The sequence below is a fragment of the Crocodylus siamensis genome, chromosome 6 (assembly GCF_052110815.1).
Source record: "Crocodylus siamensis isolate JL-2025a chromosome 6, ASM5211081v1, whole genome shotgun sequence".
NCBI lineage: Eukaryota > Metazoa > Chordata > Crocodylia > Crocodylidae > Crocodylus > Crocodylus siamensis.
Genome location: NC_143400.1, coordinates 23292529 through 23310244, shown reverse-complemented (window position 1 = coordinate 23310244; position 17716 = coordinate 23292529). Strand labels below are relative to the sequence as shown.

Below are 17716 nucleotides of genomic sequence, written 5' to 3'. Positions count from 1 at the left end.
ACCTTCCTGTCTGCCTGTCTACACCCCCACAGCCTCCCTATCCATGTGTCCATATGTTCATGTATGCCAGCCCTCCTTCCAGCCACTCCCGGGAATGTCTGCCTGTCCAAACCCACAGACCCTATCCAGCCACCCGTGCATACCCATCTGTCCGTCTATACCAGGGCAGGCAATTATTTTGGGCAGAAGGCCGCTTACTGAGTTTTGGCAAGCCCCTGAGGTGCCCCATGGAATATCTGCAACTCCCCCCGACACCCCGCCAGCCATTGGGACCCAGCCCTGGGTCCCCACTCCCACTGTAAACATGAGCAGGGAGACCTGCCTTGCCAGCCTCCGCTCCCCCATGCCTGGGCATGAGGCATGCGGGCAACATGGAGCTATTTATGGATTCGGAGTATTTACAGACAATTGGTGTCTTTCTCCACCCAGCACGGAGCTGGCAAAGTGACTTCCTGGGGATGCAGCCAGAGCAAAAAGGGCAGGGGTGGAGGTGGGGGAGGGGAGAGAGAGAGATGTCCTGCATTGAGCCCAATGGGATAAAGCAGGGGGTGTGAAACCACAATGGGGCAGGACACCTGGGTTCGATCCCTGCTCTGGGAGGGGTCCATGGGGGAAGGTGAAGCCAGGATGACTAGGCTGCATCCCAGTGCTGGGAATAATCCATGGGGGCAGGTTGGAAGCCCAGACACCTGGGTTGCATCCTAGGTCTAGGAGGAGGGGTGCATGGGGGTTGGTTAGACACTAGGATGCCTGGGTTCCTTCCCAGCTCTGGAAGGTGCATAGGGTCTGGTAGCTTGTCAGGTGGGCCACGGGGCTTGGCCACAGTCTTGGCCCACACAGAAGTTTTATGGCCCCCTCCAGCCACTGTCCCAATCCTCGACCCCCAACTTCCTTTCATCACACTGAAGTTCTCATTTCTGCAAAGGGCGAATGTTTGCTGATGTATTTCTCCCAGCGGATCCAAAGTCTGGGTCCTTGGCTCCAGCATGGGGAAGGCAACAGGAGTCCAGCCTAGTGGGTGTCATGGTGGGAGTGGCAGGGATATAATTGGTACCACTAGGAGGCCAGATGTCTGGTGTCTATGCCCAGCTCTGGGAAGGGTCTCCTGGTTGCAAGGGGGGAGGGTTGCTCAGGTGTCTGGGTTCTCCCCCAGCTCTGGGAAGGTGCCCAAACACCTGGGTTCTCCCCAGCTTAGGGAGAGGTGTGGGGTCTAGTGGGTTAGGTCAAAAGGGGCTGGGGGGAGGACCCCAGGGTCTCGCCCCAGCTTTGGAGAGGGAGTAGGGGAAAACTGGGGGTGGCTGGGACCCGAAACTCCTAGGTCCCAACCTGACTTTGGGAAGGGGTGTGGGGGGGTCTGGTGGAGTAGGAGGCCGGGGGGTGGGGGATGGACTTAGGGGTCCTATCTCCAGATCTGGGGGTGATTACAATGGGAGAGGTGGGAGCCTGGATATCTGGGTTCTCTAGAAGGAAAGTGGTGTCTGGGGGGAGATTAGAAAATGGGGGTCGGGAGCCCAGACGCCTGGGTTCTGTAGGAGAGGAGTGAGGTCGGGGGGGGGGGGGTGAAAGCAGGGGGGTGCTACAAGCCTAGGCACCTGAGTTCTCCAGTGGGAATATGAGGTCTGGGGGGAGAGCAGGGCGTGCTGGGAGCCCGGATGCCTGGGTTCTCTCCAGCTCTGGGAGGAGAGTGGGGGCTGGTAGCTACCCAGGTGGGCCTGAGGGGTCTGAGCACTGGCCTGGGGGGCAGAGCGGGGCCTATTTCACACCCTCTTCTGTCTGGATGGCCACATCCAGTCCCCCATCTCTATCCTCCCTCCCCAGGTCTCCAAGTTTCTTCATGGAGCAAGAGAGCCCCCATCTGGCTGCACAGGTAAAAAACCCAGGTGTCTGGGGACCGCATTGTAGCCACACTGCACCCTGAAACCAAACTGGGGGCAAGCTGGGAGCTGTGACTCCAGGACATGGGGATAGACACGGGCAGGTCCCATTCACCTATAGCCCGTGGCATCCCCCACCCCTGCCCCCATGGATCTTCACAGGAGCAGATGCCCCAGAGGAACGTCTGAGCTGGTGACCAAAATCCACAGGCAGTGAGCTCCTAGCACCCACCTGGCCTGGTAGCTCGGTGCCTCCGGGCATCACATAGGGGCAATACCTCCCCCCACCCCCCCCCACAAAATTCCCAACAACAAAAGATCTAGGATACTGAAAAGCTGGCAGGGGGGCTAGCACAGATGGTGGGGCTGCACGGCCAGAGAAAGGAGGGCTTGCCTTGACTGGTGGAAGGAGTAGAACCATTCAGCAGCAAAGAGGGGGGTTTAACACCTATGGAATGAAGAGACGAGCAGGAATGCGGTAGATGATCATAAGCAATAGCCTCTTGGGGCTGCCTGGATAGAAATGCCATGGCTGCGCTTGGTTGAAAAGTTGGTTGGAACCAGAATCAAAGCTGGAGGAGGGGCTTAGCACAGAGTCCCCTTCCATGTGTCAGGCACTGTAACACACTGAAACCAGAGAAGAGAGCTCATGGTCATGAGGCCAAGCTGGCCAGTGGGGTCAGGGTGGGGGATGTTTTCCCACTGGAAAGAAATCATCCCCCAGAAAAAATATTGGGGAACTTGATCCTTCTACCCTAATCCCCTAGAGCCGAGCAGGGGAGAACCCAGGTGTCCAAGATCCCAGCCCCCACCTGCCCTAAGCAATCCCCACCAGGCCCCCCATACCCTTCCCTAGCTGGAGAGAACCCAGGTATCTTAGCTTCTAGCTCCCACCTACTCCAAGTCATCCCCCCAGCCCCCTCCCATAGCTGGAGAGAACTCAGGCGTCTGGGCTCCCAGCCCCTGTTGCTCACCCCCCAGCCCCCAGTCCCTTCCCATAGCTGGAGAGAACACAGGTATCCAGTTCTCAGATCCCAGATCTGTTTCTGGGAGCAGAATTGGAGAAGGACCCAGGTGTCCAGGCTCCCAGCCCCTGCTCCAACTCCACACACATCATAGACACATGGTGCTGGGAGGTGAGCGGGGACTGCTGTGTGCACAAGGCGTGTGCGCTCCAACACTGCCCCATCCCTTCCATACAGGACACGAGCTCACACTCAAAAGGGCTTTATTACCATCAAGAGGCCTCCCATGGAGTGGGGAGGCCCGGATGCCTGGGTTCTTCTACTGGGAGAGTGGGGGCAGAACTGCAGTGAAGGGGGCTCCTAGGAGCTGGGGGGACAGGGCAGAGGCCAACATGGGGGGCAGAAGGGGCCACTGGGAGCTAGGAGTGGAATTCACACAGGCTCCATCTGCAGCTCTTCGCCCTCGGCCATCTCGGTCTCATAGAAGGCAGCGTGAGAGCCAATGACCACCAGGGTCGCACCTGTGGGGAGTCAGGGACAGGCAGGGGGGAGACAGGAGGAGGAGGAGGAAGAGGAGGGAGCCTTAAGTGCCCCGCCCTCCCTGCCCAGCTGGTGCCCCCCACTCCCAACCCACAGCCCTTGCTCATCCCAGCCCTGTAGCTGCCTCTCACTCCCAACCCGAAGTCTCCCACCCCGCTACAGTCCTGAGTTGGGGCTCCTCACTCCCAACCCGCAGCCCCGCGCCTACCCTGCAAGTAGGAGCGGGGGAGACTCCCTCACTCACCCAGAACCCAGAAGACAGCGGATCCAGCCCCCGCGACCCAGAAGAGGGGGAAGGAAACACCTCCAGCCACGGCATACTGCTGCCCAGCGCTCAGCTCACGGCCTGGGAAGGGGGGGAGAAATAGGAGGGTCAGAGGTACCCAGAACCACCATAACCCCAGACCAGCCCAGTGCCAGAGGCAGCCCAGCATGCCCAAGGATTGGGCCCAGATCAGGGCCCCATGGGAAAGACCCAACTGCCACACTCCCCAGGCAGCTCAATGCCCCCTCTCCCCTGCAGCCAGAGTCCCCCAGAAGGGACAAGCCCTGCCCCATTCTCCCCTCCCCTCCCCAGGATCAGATCTGGATCGGGCCCCCTCACCCAGGACCACGAGTGGCCCCTGCTGGGCTCGGACATGCAGGACGTAGCAGGCGCCGAGGAAGACGATGAGAGCCACCACCAGCAGCGGGGACGTGATGCTGGGGGGCACACAAAATTAAGTTTCATAGTTGGTTGGGTCAGAGGGGACCTGAGCAGATCAAGTCTGACCCCCTGGAAGGAAAGGGTACTGGGAACAAACAACCCTGGCCAGGTGTTCACCCAGCCTCCTCTTAAAGCCCCCCAGGGTAGGAGCCTGCACCACTTCTCTTGGAAGTTGGTTCCAGACCCTAGCCGCCCTGACCGTGAAGTGGCGCCTCCTGATGTCTAGCCTAAATCTCCCCTCTGCCAGCTTGTGGCTGTTGTTTCTAGTCACTCCTGGCAGTGCTCGGGGGAACAGGGACTCCCCCAGTGCCTGCTGATCCCCCCTGACTAGTTTGTAACAGGCCACTGGATCCCCCCTCAGCCTTCTCTTGTGGAGGCTGAACAGGTTCAGGTCCCATCACCTCTCCTCATAGGACCTGCCCTGCTGCCCCCTGACCATGTGAGTGGCCTCCTCTGGACCCTCTCATGTTGTCCACATCCCTCCTGAAGTGCGGCACCCAGAACTGGATGCAGCACTCCAGCTGCGGCCTGACCAGGGCCGCACAGAGGGGGAGGATCACCCCCTTGTACCTGCTCGAGATGCATCTGTGAATGCAGGACAAGGTGTGGTTGGCCTTCCTGACTGCATCCCCACACTGCCGGCCCATGTTCATCTTGGCATCAGTGATGACTCCAAGATCCTTTTCTGCCTCTGCCCTGACGAGAAGGGAGTTCCCCAGCCTGTAGGTATGGTGCCGGTTGTTCCTCCCCAGGTGCATCACCTTGCACTTGTCGGTGTTGAATCCCATCCTGTTCCCATCCGCCCACCCCTGTAACCTGTCTAGGGCTGATTGCAGCCTATTCCTCCCGTCTAGTGTGCCCACATCCCCCCACATCTTAGTATCATCAGCAAATTTGAACAGGTGCTTTTTACCCCCTCATCCAAGTCACTGATGAAGATGTTGAACAGTGCGGGCCTGAGGATCGAGCCCTGGGGGACCCCACTGCCCACCTCCCTCCAGGTCGAACATGCCCCGTCACCACCGCTCTCTGTGTGCGGCCCTCCAGCCAGTTGGGACACATCTGACTGTGTGGGTGTCGACACCACAGCCCCCAGTTTCTTAATGAGAGCGGGGTGAGAGACAGTGTCAAAGGCCTTCCGAAAGTCCAGGAAGACTATGTCCACTGCTACCCCTGCATCCGGGGATTTGGTGACCTGGCCGTAGAAGGCCACCAGGTTGGTGTAACAGGACCTGCCGCTAATGAACCCGTGTTGGTTGCCCCTAAGCATAATCTCCCCCCTGGCCCCTCGTGGACATGCGCCAGGATAACTCTCTCAAAAAGCTTACCCAGGATCAAGGTAAGACTAACTGGCCTATAGTTCCTGGGTCCTCCTTCCTCCCCTTTTTGAAAATGGGAACCACATTGGCCCTCTTCCAGTCCTCTGGCCCCACACCAGAGCCCCACGAGTGCTCGTACAGCTGTGCCAGGGGTCCCACAATGACCGCAGCCAATTCCCTCAGCACTTGGGGGGTGGAGATCATCTGGACCGGCTGATTTAAGTACGCCCAGTCCCTCCAGACGTGCCCTGACTAGATCCTCCCTGACCCTTGGCCTGGGTGCGCCTCCCCTGGGGCTTAAGGGGGGCCTGGTGGGGGCTGATCTGGTCCCTGCTCAGGAAAATGGAGGCAGAGAAATCGTTAAATATGTTAGCTTTGTCGTGTTGTGACAACCAAATTTCCTAGTGTGTCCTGCAAGGGCCCCATGTTACCTGATACCTTCTTTTTGCCCCGTGTATTTAAAAAAGGACTTCTTGTTGTCCTTGATCCGTGTCACTGGTCCCAGTGCCATCTCCGCCTCGGCCTTCCTGACCCCCCCTGCACCCTGAGCAGCCGCAGTGTACTCCTCCCTGGGGATGGCACCTCCCTGCCATTGGGTGTATGCCTCCCAAAGTGGGGGGGCCAAAGCTCATGGGTGGGCTGGCTCCACGCCCCCAGACCACCCCACATCCCAGTGCTCATAAGGGATCCAGGCTCTGACAGCTCCCGCCCCTGGGGGCAGGCTCAGGGCCCAGGATCCAACTCCATCCACCAGGGTCTGGGCTGTCCCCCCAAGAATTGGAAAGCCGGATCAGGCCCCAGTGCCACCATTAGGACCCCTCCCCGCAGCATCGGGGCCCCGGTGCCTGCAGGGTGGGGCCCTGAACCCACCAGGATCGAGCCCCGCGATCAGACCCCGCCCCCCAGAATAGAACCGCCCGCCTCCCGGCCCCGCCCACTCACAGGCAGTAGAGCGCCAGGGCGGCAGCCACGCACGCGTAGTTGCCGTGGAAACGCTGCGCGTTGCGGGTGACGCGCCGGCCTAGCTCCGCCACGTCCCGCGGTTTGGCGAAGCGGCGCGGGTCCAGGAGCCGTGGCCACGGCCGGACTCCCCCGCACCGGCCCAGCCAGCTCCGCGCCCGTGCCAGCCCCGCGCCCAGTGCCGCGCCCGGCCCGGGCGGCGGCGGGGACCTGCGAGGGAGAGGCGTGAGACCCTGCTGGGGACCCGGTACCCCACCCCCCCTCTCCGCGGTCCCGCCCCCCGAACCTCCCCCCCTCCGGAGTCCCGCCCCCCATCCCCCGCACCTCCCCTCCTCCGGGATCCCGCGCCCCCCGTCTCCCGCCGCCCTCCCGGTGTCCCGCACCCGTCCTTCCGCACCGTCCTCTTGAACCCTCCCCGCACTCCCCTCCCGGGTCCCGCCCCGGGCCCCCGCAGCCACCCACTCCACACACACCGGCCCCGCAGCCCCGTACCCCCTCCCGGGCACCCGCACCCCCCCGTTTCAGCCCCCTTTCCCGGCCCCGCACCCTCCCCTGGCTCTCCGCACCCCGCTTCCGGGACTCCCGCATCCGCCCCCACGGGTCCCCGCACCTGGGCCCGGGCGCGGGCGGGTCGCTGTCGCTGTCGCTGCCCGGGTGGAAGAGCTGCTCCGGGCTGGCGGGGCCCTTCCCGGCCATGGCGGCGGGGCGCGAGCCGGGGCCGGGGCCGGCGCCTGGGCCTGGGCGGGAGAGCGGCGGGGCTGGGAGCTCGGGGGCGGGGGGAGCCCGATGCGGGCGAGGCTGCGCCCCTTTAAAAGGCCCGGGGGGCCGGATCCGGTCGGAGGGGAGCGGGGCGCAGCTCCCGCGGGGATTCTGCCCCTTTTAGAGCTTCCGGGGCCCGATGCGGGCCCGACCCGTGAGCGGTGCCTGGGGGCACGGGGCGGGTTCGCCTATAGGGCCCTGAGGCGGGCTGGGTCCGGGGGCCAGGGCCCGAACCGGAGTGCCCGGGGCAGGGCCCGATCCGTGCCCGTGCAGGGCGGGGCCGGCCCCGATCCTGGTGTTCCCTCCCCCCAGCGGGGATGCGTGGCCCCTGCATCCCGGGTCGCCATGGCAACGGGTCCCCGCCGCCCGTCCCCTACCCTCCCCTCACCTGCGTCCCGAGCCGGAGCGCTGCTGTCGGCGTGGCAACGGGTAACCGACGCTGGGGGGGAGGGGGGCTGGCGCGGAGCATGCCGGGAGCCGGAGGCGGGGGGCGCGAAGCATGCTGGGAAATGGAGTCCGGCTCATCCAGTGCCCCTCCCCCCCTTCCTGCAATCTCACACTCTCCCTCTCTCTCTCTCTGTTATGGGGCGGGGGCTCCTTTAAGAGACTGATTTGCATCTATGCAAATAGATATAACTCTGAAGTGGGGAGAAATAAGGCTCCGAGCACAGCGCGGCTCCGCTCAGCTTTTTATTGGAGTGTCCGCGGGGGGGTAGTAGGGGCGTTTGTATGAGTTCATTTGCGTGCATGCAGATCTATGCAAATGACCGTCCCCAGTCACTGCCGGGCGTCTTGCTCCCGGGAAAGCTGGCACAGGCCGCAGGGCAGGCAGCAAACCATCACCACCCAGTCGTTGCACACAGAGCCCTGGGGGGGCAGGAAAGCTGATATCTCTCACTCCTGACCCGCAGCCCCCCCCCACACCCCCGGCGCCCCGCACTCCTGACCCGCAGCCCTCCCCCCACACACCCCCGGTGCCCCGCACTCCTGACCCGCAGCCCCTTCCGCTCCCTCTGGTGCCCCCCAATCCCCTCCCCCAGTGCCCCTCATTCCTGTGCTACAGCCCCCCAACCCCTCCCCCCACAGTGTCTTCACTCCTGACCCACACCCCCACCAATTCCCCCCGGTGCCTCTCACTCCCCACCCGCAGCCCCCCACCCTCCACCCACCTCGATGTGGTAGCGCTCACGGATGCCGGTACGTAGGGCCACGAGGGCCCCGGGCAAGCAGGGCAGCAGGCAGGTCTGGCCAAAGCGCTCCGAGACCCGGGAGGCCAAGATGCAGGGCACCAGGGCACCACACAGACCTGGGGGTGGGGCACACAGCTCTGGGAACCCCCCCGTGGAGATCCAACCCAGAGACCGCCCCCCCCAGAGATGCCACAGGGGACCCCATTCCCCTAGGGCACCTGAGACCCCCACCACCCCCCAGAGCCACCCCCCCTACTCACAGGTGCCCACGTCAGAGCAGCAGTCGCAGAGCTCGGAGCTCCAGGCCCCCCCCGGCGGTGCCCCCACGCTGAAAATGGCCCCGGGGCCCACTGGCCCCGGCTGTGAGTCTACAATCATCTCCGTCTGGTAGGACATGGTGGTCTGGGGGGGTGGAGGGGAGGTTAGAGGAGAGACCCCTAACCCCCCCAGCTAGGTATTGGTGAGGCAGGGAGCTGCGGGTCGGGATCGGGAGTGAGGGGCGCCAGCAGGGCTGGGGGGGAGCAGCAGGCTAGGGGTTGGAAGTGAGGGGCACCAGCAGGGCTGGGGCGGGGAAAGGGCCTGTGGGTCAGGAGTGAGGGGCACTGGCAGGGTTGGAGGGTAGGGGGCTGCGGGTTGGGCATGAGGGGCATCGGCACTCCCCACCACCACCTGAGTCCTTGGCTCCTGCGCTGGTCCTGGTCCAGTCCCTTGTGCCTGGATGCAGGGGGTGGAGGCTCACAGACTCTATCAGCCCTGGGGTGTGGGAGCGGGGGGGCTGGGAGTCTGGACGCCTGAGTTCTCTCCCTGGGCCCTGTGTGTGTGTTTGGGGTGGGAGCAAGGCGAGGCCCCACAAGGGTCAATATTTGAGTGTGTGGCTCCGCTCCCTACCCCGCCCCAGCCGGACTTTGCCCAAGGAACGTGCCGGGGTTCGGGGCTGCGGGTTGGGAGTGAGGAGCATTTGCAGGACCGGGGGGCAGCGAGTCGGGAGTGAGGGGCACCGGGGCTGCACCGTCAAAGGAAGCCCATCATCCAGGATGCCTCGGTTCTCTGGGGGGGCAGTAGGGTCTGGGGTTGAGAGCAGGGCAACCGGGAGCCCAGGCACCTGTGTCCCTTCCCTGTTTGGGGAGGGGTGGTGTCGCAGTCAGGGCTGGCCTCCCTGGGCGCCACCTCAGATGCCTGGGTTCTCTCCAGCTCTGCGGGAGGCTTTGGGGCCCTAGGGGTTTGCACCTGCCTGTTGTCTGTCTAACTCTCTATCCATCTGTCCACCCATCCATCCATCTATCCATCTGTCTGCCTGCCCACCCCTCTTTCCTTCCACTTGTCTGTCCAGCCACTCTTCCTTCCTGTGCCCCATAACGCCAGGATCCCCCCTCCTGAGATGCCTGGGGTCTGTGGGAGGAGAAGTGCCAGCCTGGGGAGGCGACTGGAGCAGTGCAAGGCCTGGGGCCAGGGGGCTGTGGGTTGGGAGTGAGGTGTTGGGTGCACGTGGTGGGGGGACTGGGTTCCCATGCTGGCTCCAGGTAGACTGGCACTGGGGGTGGCTGGCTCTGGGGTGGGGGCTGTGGGGCAGGGCTGGGTAGAACCAGGCTCTGGGCTCTCCAGCAGAGGGCAGCAGGGCCTCACTCGCCCTCTAATTGCACAGTTAGTTAGGTCCGCCATGGATTTCAGGCCATTAAAGAACAACAGGCCCCTGGCAGCAATTCCTGTGCCTCTCTCAGGAATAGAGCTTGGGCACTGGGACTCCCTGCCGCCACGCCCCAGGCTCCTCCCCCTACCGCCACGCCCCAGACTACCCCCCACACCCACGCCCCAGACTCCCCTCCTTTCCCCTCCCAGAGCTGGAGAGAGAACCCAGGGGTCCGAGCGCCCCAGCCCCACCCCTGCTCTCACCCCCCCTCCAGCCCTGGGGAGAACCCAGGCGCCCTCCTCATCTTGGGTGTCTGGGCCTTTAAGATGGTGGCCACACCTCTTTGTGGCTCCGCCCAGGTGGGGGCTAGACCAGAAGGGAGATGGGGGTCCAGCTTGTCAGTGGGTCCCTGGTGGCCCTGGGGCTGAGAGCTGCTCCTGTCATTTCAGGGTGGACCCCAAATTTCCCATCAGGGTCCCTGATTGGTTCTGGATTTAGCCCCTCCCCCGCGACCCCTGTCCACTTCCTGCGTTCAGTATCTGTGGGCCCTAGTGAGACCCAGCCCGGTTCTCCCCCAGCTCTGGGGGCGGGTGCCAGGCGCGTGCCGCCGCTCGGGAAGGAGGCCAGGCTGCAGCCACGCGGTATGTCTGGCGTGCTTTCGACCTGGAGCCTCAGGCTTCCTAGGCTAGCTCTTCCAGAACACAATTGGTCAGTGATTCAAATAATGAGCTGCAGGATGCAGATGAGCCCCTTGGGGAAACCCCAGCCCTCAGAATCTGAGCTAGCTCGGGCTGTCCACACCTCGTTAGGACTGGCTGCCGTAGGGCAGCAGGCTGGCTTGGGCTGGGCCTCGTGCCTCCATAGGTCTGGCTTTGATAAGGGCCCCATACCTCCTTAGAGTTGGCTTCGGTGCCGGCGGGTATCCGGCTGGGCTGTTAGCCCCTCCTTTAGGCTGCCTCTGCCTTGATCAAGAGGCCTCCAGCCCCAGCTCAGGGAGGTCTGAGCCTCTTAATTAAGTAATGAATACCAGGTGTTCCTGGATTTCTACTCTGCTTGGGACCTGCCCTGGCAGGAGAGGGGATGAGATCTGCTGGCAAGGGAAACTTGGACACTTGGATTGTCTCCAGCTCTGGGAGGGGAGGGGAGGGGAGCGGGGTCTCAGGTGGTGAGAGCAGGGTGGGGCTGGGAGCCCGCGGGGGAGCTCTGGAAGGGCCATGGGGTTTTGGCTGGGGCTGGGAGGCCTGCCAGAAACGCTGCACTGGGGCCAGGAGAGCCGGCGCCAGGTGCGGCAGGAATTGATCCCAGGGGATTAGGTTTGGTGAGAGCTGCACGCCCCACCCGGCCCCAGCGTATAAAACCCGCTGGGCGCCGGTGCCCACATACAGCACCATGCGCATCCTACTCACCCTCGGCATCCTGGCTGCGTTGCTGGCTCCAGGTATTGCTGGTCCTTCCGGTCCCTGAGCCCCTGTACCCCCCATAGCTCCGGGGGTCTGAACCTGGCAGGGGGGTCTGGCCTCCTGGGGTATCCAGTGATGTGATTTGGGAGGCAAGGGGGCTGGACTGGATAGGGAAAGGCTGATGCGTGCAGGAGGGGTGTGGGGTGGGCTTTGGAGACCCAGTAACTCCCAGTGTCCCCCTCCCTCATGTCCTGCCCCCACCAGTCCCTTGTTTCCCTCACTCAGAGCTGGAGAAAAAAACCCAGGAGTCTAGGATCCCAGTTCCCTACTGCTGCAACCCACCAGGCCCCACAGCCTCCACAGAGAGCCCCACCCCCCTCTCTGCTCCCAGAAAACCCAGGCATCCACTCTAAGCCCCCTGCTCAAACCCCCCAGGCCCTCTCCTTTCCCAGACAACCTAGGCTTCTGGCTCCCAGCCCCGCATGCTCCAACCCGGCAGACTCTTGTCCTATCCAGGTGCCCCCAAGAAAAGCCAGGTGTGCAGGCTGGAGAGCAGATGGTCTACCCCACTTGTGCTGGGCTCACTGCAGGGGGCTGGCAGGGTGGGGGGTCTGGTGGGTTACAGCAGGGGGGCAGGAGGGGAGGGCTCAGAGCCCGGATGCCTGGGTTCCCTGTGCATGTGGCGAGGGAGGACAAAAAGAGGTGGTGGGTGAACTCCAGCACCAGACAGAACCCCCGCCCCCGATGTGGCCCATCTCTCCCCCCAACTCGAACCCCACCCCCCAGAGGACTCCCTGATGGAGCAGAGGCACCGGAATAGAAGCAGGGAGCCATGGGGCACAAGGAGGGAAGCAGGGGAGGGGCTTTGCTAGCAGTGCCTCCCCTGACTCGGCCTATCTCCTGCCTCCCCAGGCTCCGGCCTGAGCTGCGAGGAGTGTTTCAGCCTGGGGGGACCCTGCTCTGGCCCGGTGCTGCCCTGTGGTCCGGGGGAGGAGGCCTGCGTGAGCGGCATGGGGCACTACACCCTGGGTGAGTGCGGGAGGGGAGGGCTGTGGGGGTGGTTGGGGGTTCCCTGAGAGCTTCCACGAACTCTGCTCCTCCCTCTCCTTTAGAGGGAAGGACGCTGCTCATAGCCTTCAGGTCCTGCCTGGAGCCAGGCAGCTGCAGGACAACGCATTTCAGTCTCACCTTCCGGCCCGGCATCACCGTGAGGGCGAATGTCACTTGCTGCCATGAGGACGGCTGCAACACGGGGGTCGTGGAGTGTGAGTATCGGGGGCAACCCTGTCGGTGGAGCCCAGGCATCCGGGCTCCCAGGCTCCCCTCCTGGCTCTCATCCCCAGCTCCCGCTCACCTCATCTGGTGTCTGGGATCCCAGCCCCTGACCCTGCTCTACCCACACCCCTCTTCACCCCACTCCCTCCCAGGGGGACTCAGGTGTTTGGGCTCCTAATACCCCTTGCTCCAGTCCTCCAGCCCCACTCCCACCTTAGACTTTGGGAGAACCTAGGTGTCTGGGCTGCCGGCCTGCCTACCCTACTCCCCTCTCAGACCTGGGAAGGACCCAGGCGTCCAGGCTCCCTGCCCCGCTCACCTCTTGTGCCCGTGTGTCCCTAGTGCCATCCGTGAGCTCTGTCCCCAGTGGCCGGCTCTGCCCGTCATGCTACGTGGAAGGGGCCAGCCAGTGCAAGCACATGGAGCCACTACCCTGCACTGGGGCTGAGGACCACTGCGTTGAGTTCACCGGGACGTTGTCAGCTGGTAATGCCTGTACCAACCCCCATCGCCCTCTCAGAGCTGGAACAAACCCTGGCATCCCGGCTCCCAACACCCTGAAGGAATTCCTCCTCCTCTCCTAGGTAACATGTCCCTGACCAAGGCGGCTGCGGGCTGTGGCACCTCTGGTGCCTGCCAGAAGCACATTGGGGTCACCAAATACGCCAGAGGTATCTTCGACACCCTCACCCGGGCTGTGTGCTACCCGGCACCCCACAGAGAGCTGTGAACTGCACTGGGTCTGCCTCCGGCTTGGGGGCACCCGTTCTGGCTGTCACCCCTGACCGCCTGCAGCCTCATGGATGATGCCAGTGTGAATGCTGTTGGCCTACCAGCACTCCTCCCCCTCTTTTCTCTGTGGAGCTGGGGAGGTCCAAGATGTTCTAATTCAGAGGCGGTCCGACTAGTCCCATGCTCAGTAGTTCCTGGTGCCCTTTTCCTCCAAGGATGGATCCAATCCTTTTGGGATCTGAGCCAAACTCTCAGCTTCCTCCACATCTGGTGGCCACGAGCTCCCCCGTTCATCCCATACTGGATGAAAAAGGACTTTCCAGTGCTCATTTTCAACTGATGGCCCTGCTCCTTTCATGTCATGACCCCTCATTCTTACCTGGTGAGAGATGGACAATAATAAATCCCTGTTGACCACTTAATGTTTCCTCAACCCTGCTCACGTCCACCAGTCAAGCTCTCCTTTGTTCTTCAGTCTTATCGTCTGTTCACTGCTCCTGATCACAAAGCTCCTGTTTCGCAGCCAGGCAGGCAGGCCGTAGCTCGTTCTGATGAAGTTCTAGTTGTTTCTGCTTTCATTTTAAATGGTGTCCCAACCTGCCACCCCACATTGGGAAAAGGCCCCAAATACCATAATTTCTTGCCTATAACACACCAGCTCCCATCTTGAACTGGCTCCAAATGGATGAGCATCTATTAATTAACTGTAGCAGGAACTTGCTCTGTCATCCCAGGGAGGAGGTGGAGAGTGGCCACTCTCTACCAAGTGCCGCTTGGGGACAGGGCTCAGGTGGCTGTCTCTGGCACAGGCCGTTACACCTCAGTTTGAATGAGCAGCTAGTATCTTTTCTTACCTACAATGCACGTTTCTCTCCCCAAAGAAAAACCCAGCTGTTGGAAATCAGTGCAAGTTATGTGTGGGAAATATGGTAGGAGCCATTTCTGCCCTTTTCTTGGTAAAACCAAAAGCAAAATATGCTGAGGTCCACAGAGAGCAGGCCCGGCCCCCTTGCTGTGTGAGGAAAATACAAGTAATACGAGTTACTTTAATACAAGGAAAAATGGGGGAGGCAGGTTTTATCATTCTGTTTTTCAAGAATAAGGGGGTACTGTATTCCAGGGCATGTTATATGTGAGAAATTATGGTACTTCATTGTCCATGTTTCCCTAAAGGTTGCACGTGCACCTGTGTGTTCCCTTTTCCTTTCGCACACCCCAACACTAGTTGAGTCTTGTTGGTAAGTACAAAAGTTTGTTTCCTCCAGAACCTGCAGCTATAACAAAGTGCTCTCATGGCTAATCTCAAGGTGGAGAACCCAGGCATCTGGCCCAATTCTCCCTCCCAGCAGCATGAGCTGTCTGCCAAAATGTGCCACCCTGTTTGCCTTCAACCTGCGGTGTAGATGTTCCCTGGCTGCTCTGAGACAGGACCCACAGTGAGGTAAGGAGATTCCATGCCCAGTGGCTCTGGGCAGGGGAGGAGTGACAGCGTTTATCCAGGGCAAAGCCGAGGGTTTGGCAGCTATAAAACTCACGGAGCGTTCCTTACCCCAGGGAGAAGTGGGAGGTCCTTGAAGGACTGCTGGTAGCATTGGCACCATTGCAAAATTAGGGCAAAGAGCAGAGAAATCACTGCAAAGGCGGGAGGATTGTGGGAGGCTGGAAGCCTGGGGTTTGCCCTGGTTGAGAGGAGTGGGATAAGACCCAGGGGAGTGGAGCTCAGGGCTCTTTCTCTGTTCTGGGACAGGGCTGCAACCTGGTGGGTTCAACTGGGGGACCTAGGAGCCCACACACCTGGTTCTTCAAGTCTGGGCCGGGGGTGGGGTCTGGTGGGTTCGAGTGGGCGGGCTGGGAGCCCAGATGCCTGGGTCCTTTCCCACAGTGGGAGAGAGATGAGCCCATCTACATCAGAAGTGAGGTATCCTATCCCACCGCAGGGAGGAGAGTGGGGTCTTGGCTTAGAGCAGAGGTGGCCAGGGGTCTAATTACCTGAGGTCTCTCCCAGCCCTGGGATGCTTCTCATGCCCCCAGGGTACTTTGCCATTAGCCGAAGCTAATCAAACAAAGCACACGGATCCCTTCCTTACAGTACCCAGATTCCAGCTTCACTACTCCCTCCCTGCCTAGGAGGAAGTCTCATCCTCCTCAGACTGATCTGTGCAGCTGAGATCCAGCAGTCATGGAAGTTTTTCTTGTTTTCCATCTCCTCTCTGCTCTCCTGGCTTCAGGCAGGGTTTCCCCCATCCCATCGGTGATGCCATCTCTCCCCACAACTTGGCAGGGTCTGGGCCTCATTGCTTGGCATCCAGGGACTCTTTGCTTTGCTTTGGAGAATCTGGAGGATCCAGTGGGGCTCTCTGAGGGCAGGGGAAGAGGAAGGTGCTGGATCTGTTGACACTCAGATAGGGAAGGGATTCTCTGGGGCAGGAGAGTAGTTTGGCCGGGAGGGACACAGGCACCATCCTGGAAAACCCCAAAGATGGTGGAGACACAAGGTCAATGCCATGAGGTGCCTGATTTGTGGGCTCACATAACACCACCCTAAGACTTCAGTGTGGAAGTCTGGGAACAATACAGAAGTAGCTGAATGGCTCCAATTCTAACAGCTTTGCCCAGTTCAGCCACATTTGTTTCACTCCAGTGCAACCACAAGCACTGAGCACTGTTAGACCGTACCCTCTGCTGTGCCTGGTCTCCCCTTCCCCTTCTGAACCAGCTCCAAATGTCCATGTGTCCGGGCCCTATGGTGCTCTGTGGTTACTGTCTCTACTTAACAGTTGGGTGATTGGAGGGTGTGGGGTGCTTGGGGTGGGTGGTGGTTGGCTGAGTGGGGTAAGTGTAGACAGGTGTTTGATTGGGGTGTTTTGTTGGATGGATGTTGAGTGTGGTGTTGTGATGTGGTTGGCTGGGTTATTTGGTTGGTTGGGTGTTGGGTAGTTGGGTGGGGTACTGGGTGGTTGGTTGCTGTATTTGATGGTTGGTTGGCTGGGTGTGGTGCTAGTGGGTGATGGTGGGTGGGGTGCTGGCTGGTAGGATGGTTGAATGTGGGTGTTGTCAGGCTGTTGGCTTGGATATTTGGTCACTGGATGCGTCGGCAGAGTGTTGGTAGGTAGTTGGGTGGGGTTCTGGGTGTTGGTTGGTGTATTTGATGGATGGTTGGCTGGATCGGTGGAGTGCTAGTGGGTGACTGTGTAGGTGGGGTGTTGCTTTGGCTGGTAAGGTGGTTGAATGTGGGTGTGTTCATTTTGTTGGTTGGGGTATTTGGTCATTGGCTGAGTGGAGGGGTGTTGGTGGTTAGTTGGATAGGATGTTGAATGGTTGGTTGGTGTCTTTGGCTGGGTGAAGGCCACATACCCTGTCCTGGTTTCTCCTGGTTGGTGAGGCTGGACCAGGCTCCCCCACCATGCCCCAGGTTTGTGGGTGCCTCTCTGCAGCTGCGGCCTGCTCCTGCTTCTCTTGGCAATTGTTTCTGGGGGGCAACAATTGCACCTTTGAATAAAAGCATGAAGAAATAATCTTAGTTTTGCCCTGCTGATGTTCTGTGTGACTGACCCTGCTCCCTTCCCAGATGTAGTCAAGAGCCCAGGTGTCTGGGATCCAGCCACTCTATGCTCTACTACTTCCCCAGATCCCACTTCCCTCCCAGAGCTGGGACAGAACCCAGGTGTCCGGGCTCCCAGCCTCCCTTTTCTAATCCTGCAGACCCCCATTCTCTTCTTGAGTTTCTTGACCCAAGGACAGTCCCCTTTCTGCAACTTTCCCTCTTCCCTTTCAGGTGACTTGTCTTTGAGCATGGCCAGGACTAGATGCATTCACCCTGGCACTGGCGATAAACCAGTTGGGCTCACAAAACGTGCCAAGGACATCTTTGGTGTCTTCTCCATCACCACGTGCTACCCAGGGCCCTGCTCTATGCCAACTCATATGGAGCTGTGAGCCTGGACTGGGCCCCTGTTCCCCCTCCCTCTTCCCCAAGTGTGGGTAGGAATGATTTTCCATGAATGTTAGGGAAAAAGGGCTGGGCCCAAATGTAGGGCTTGTTTGGGGAGAAGGGGATGAACGCACAACCTTTAGCTATTAATTAAGTGCTCAAAATAACCACCCTTGACCTTCAATATGCTGATCACTCTACCATCCTTGCACACACTGAGGAAAACCTCCAGACCATGCTGGACCTCTTCAAAGAAGTCTACCAAACTTTAGGTCTCTCAACATCAAGAGGACCTATCTACCCCAGGCCGTGAGTCTGACCCCTGTCCCCCAATTACCATTAAGGGAAAGATCTTGCAGGTAGTTTAGCACTTCCCCTATGTCAGTACCCACCTCTCTCAGAGAGTGAATGTTGATTAGCAGATCCAGTGTGCAAGTG

At 60.7% G+C, this 17716-nt stretch overlaps 2 protein-coding genes across 5 annotated transcripts; both read right to left on the bottom strand.

Annotated features, from left to right (window-relative positions):
• Positions 1-3085: 3085 nt before the first annotated feature.
• On the bottom strand, positions 3086-7613 carry RABAC1 (Rab acceptor 1). Of its 3 annotated transcripts, none has more exons than XM_090053131.1 (7): positions 7512-7613; positions 6975-7101; positions 6347-6574; positions 4656-4805; positions 3984-4081; positions 3624-3725; positions 3086-3360 (listed from the first exon to the last, which is right to left on the bottom strand). In XM_090053131.1, exons 2-7 carry the CDS (start codon positions 7058-7060, stop codon positions 3272-3274), a joined length of 753 nt encoding a protein of 250 aa, XP_089909257.1. In that variant the 5' UTR covers positions 7061-7101; positions 7512-7613; the 3' UTR covers positions 3086-3271. The 3 variants fall into 3 exon arrangements, with proteins under 3 accessions (XP_089909257.1, XP_089909258.1, XP_089909259.1); XM_090053132.1 differs by having other exon boundaries at positions 4656-4781; XM_090053133.1 differs by lacking the exon at positions 4656-4805.
• A 239-nt stretch (positions 7614-7852) lies between these two features.
• Positions 7853-12651, bottom strand: LOC149861678 (cornifelin homolog). 2 transcript variants are annotated; one of them, XM_090053135.1, is made up of 4 exons: positions 12529-12651; positions 8574-8715; positions 8293-8429; positions 7853-7990 (listed from the first exon to the last, which is right to left on the bottom strand). In XM_090053135.1, the coding sequence occupies exons 1-4, from the start codon at positions 12643-12645 to the stop codon at positions 7901-7903; spliced, it is 486 nt and encodes a 161-aa protein (XP_089909261.1). In that variant the 5' UTR covers positions 12646-12651; the 3' UTR covers positions 7853-7900. The 2 variants fall into 2 exon arrangements, with proteins under 2 accessions (XP_089909261.1, XP_089909260.1); XM_090053134.1 differs by lacking the exon at positions 12529-12651 and adding an exon at positions 11347-12363.
• Between the last annotated feature and the right edge of the window lie 5065 nt (positions 12652-17716).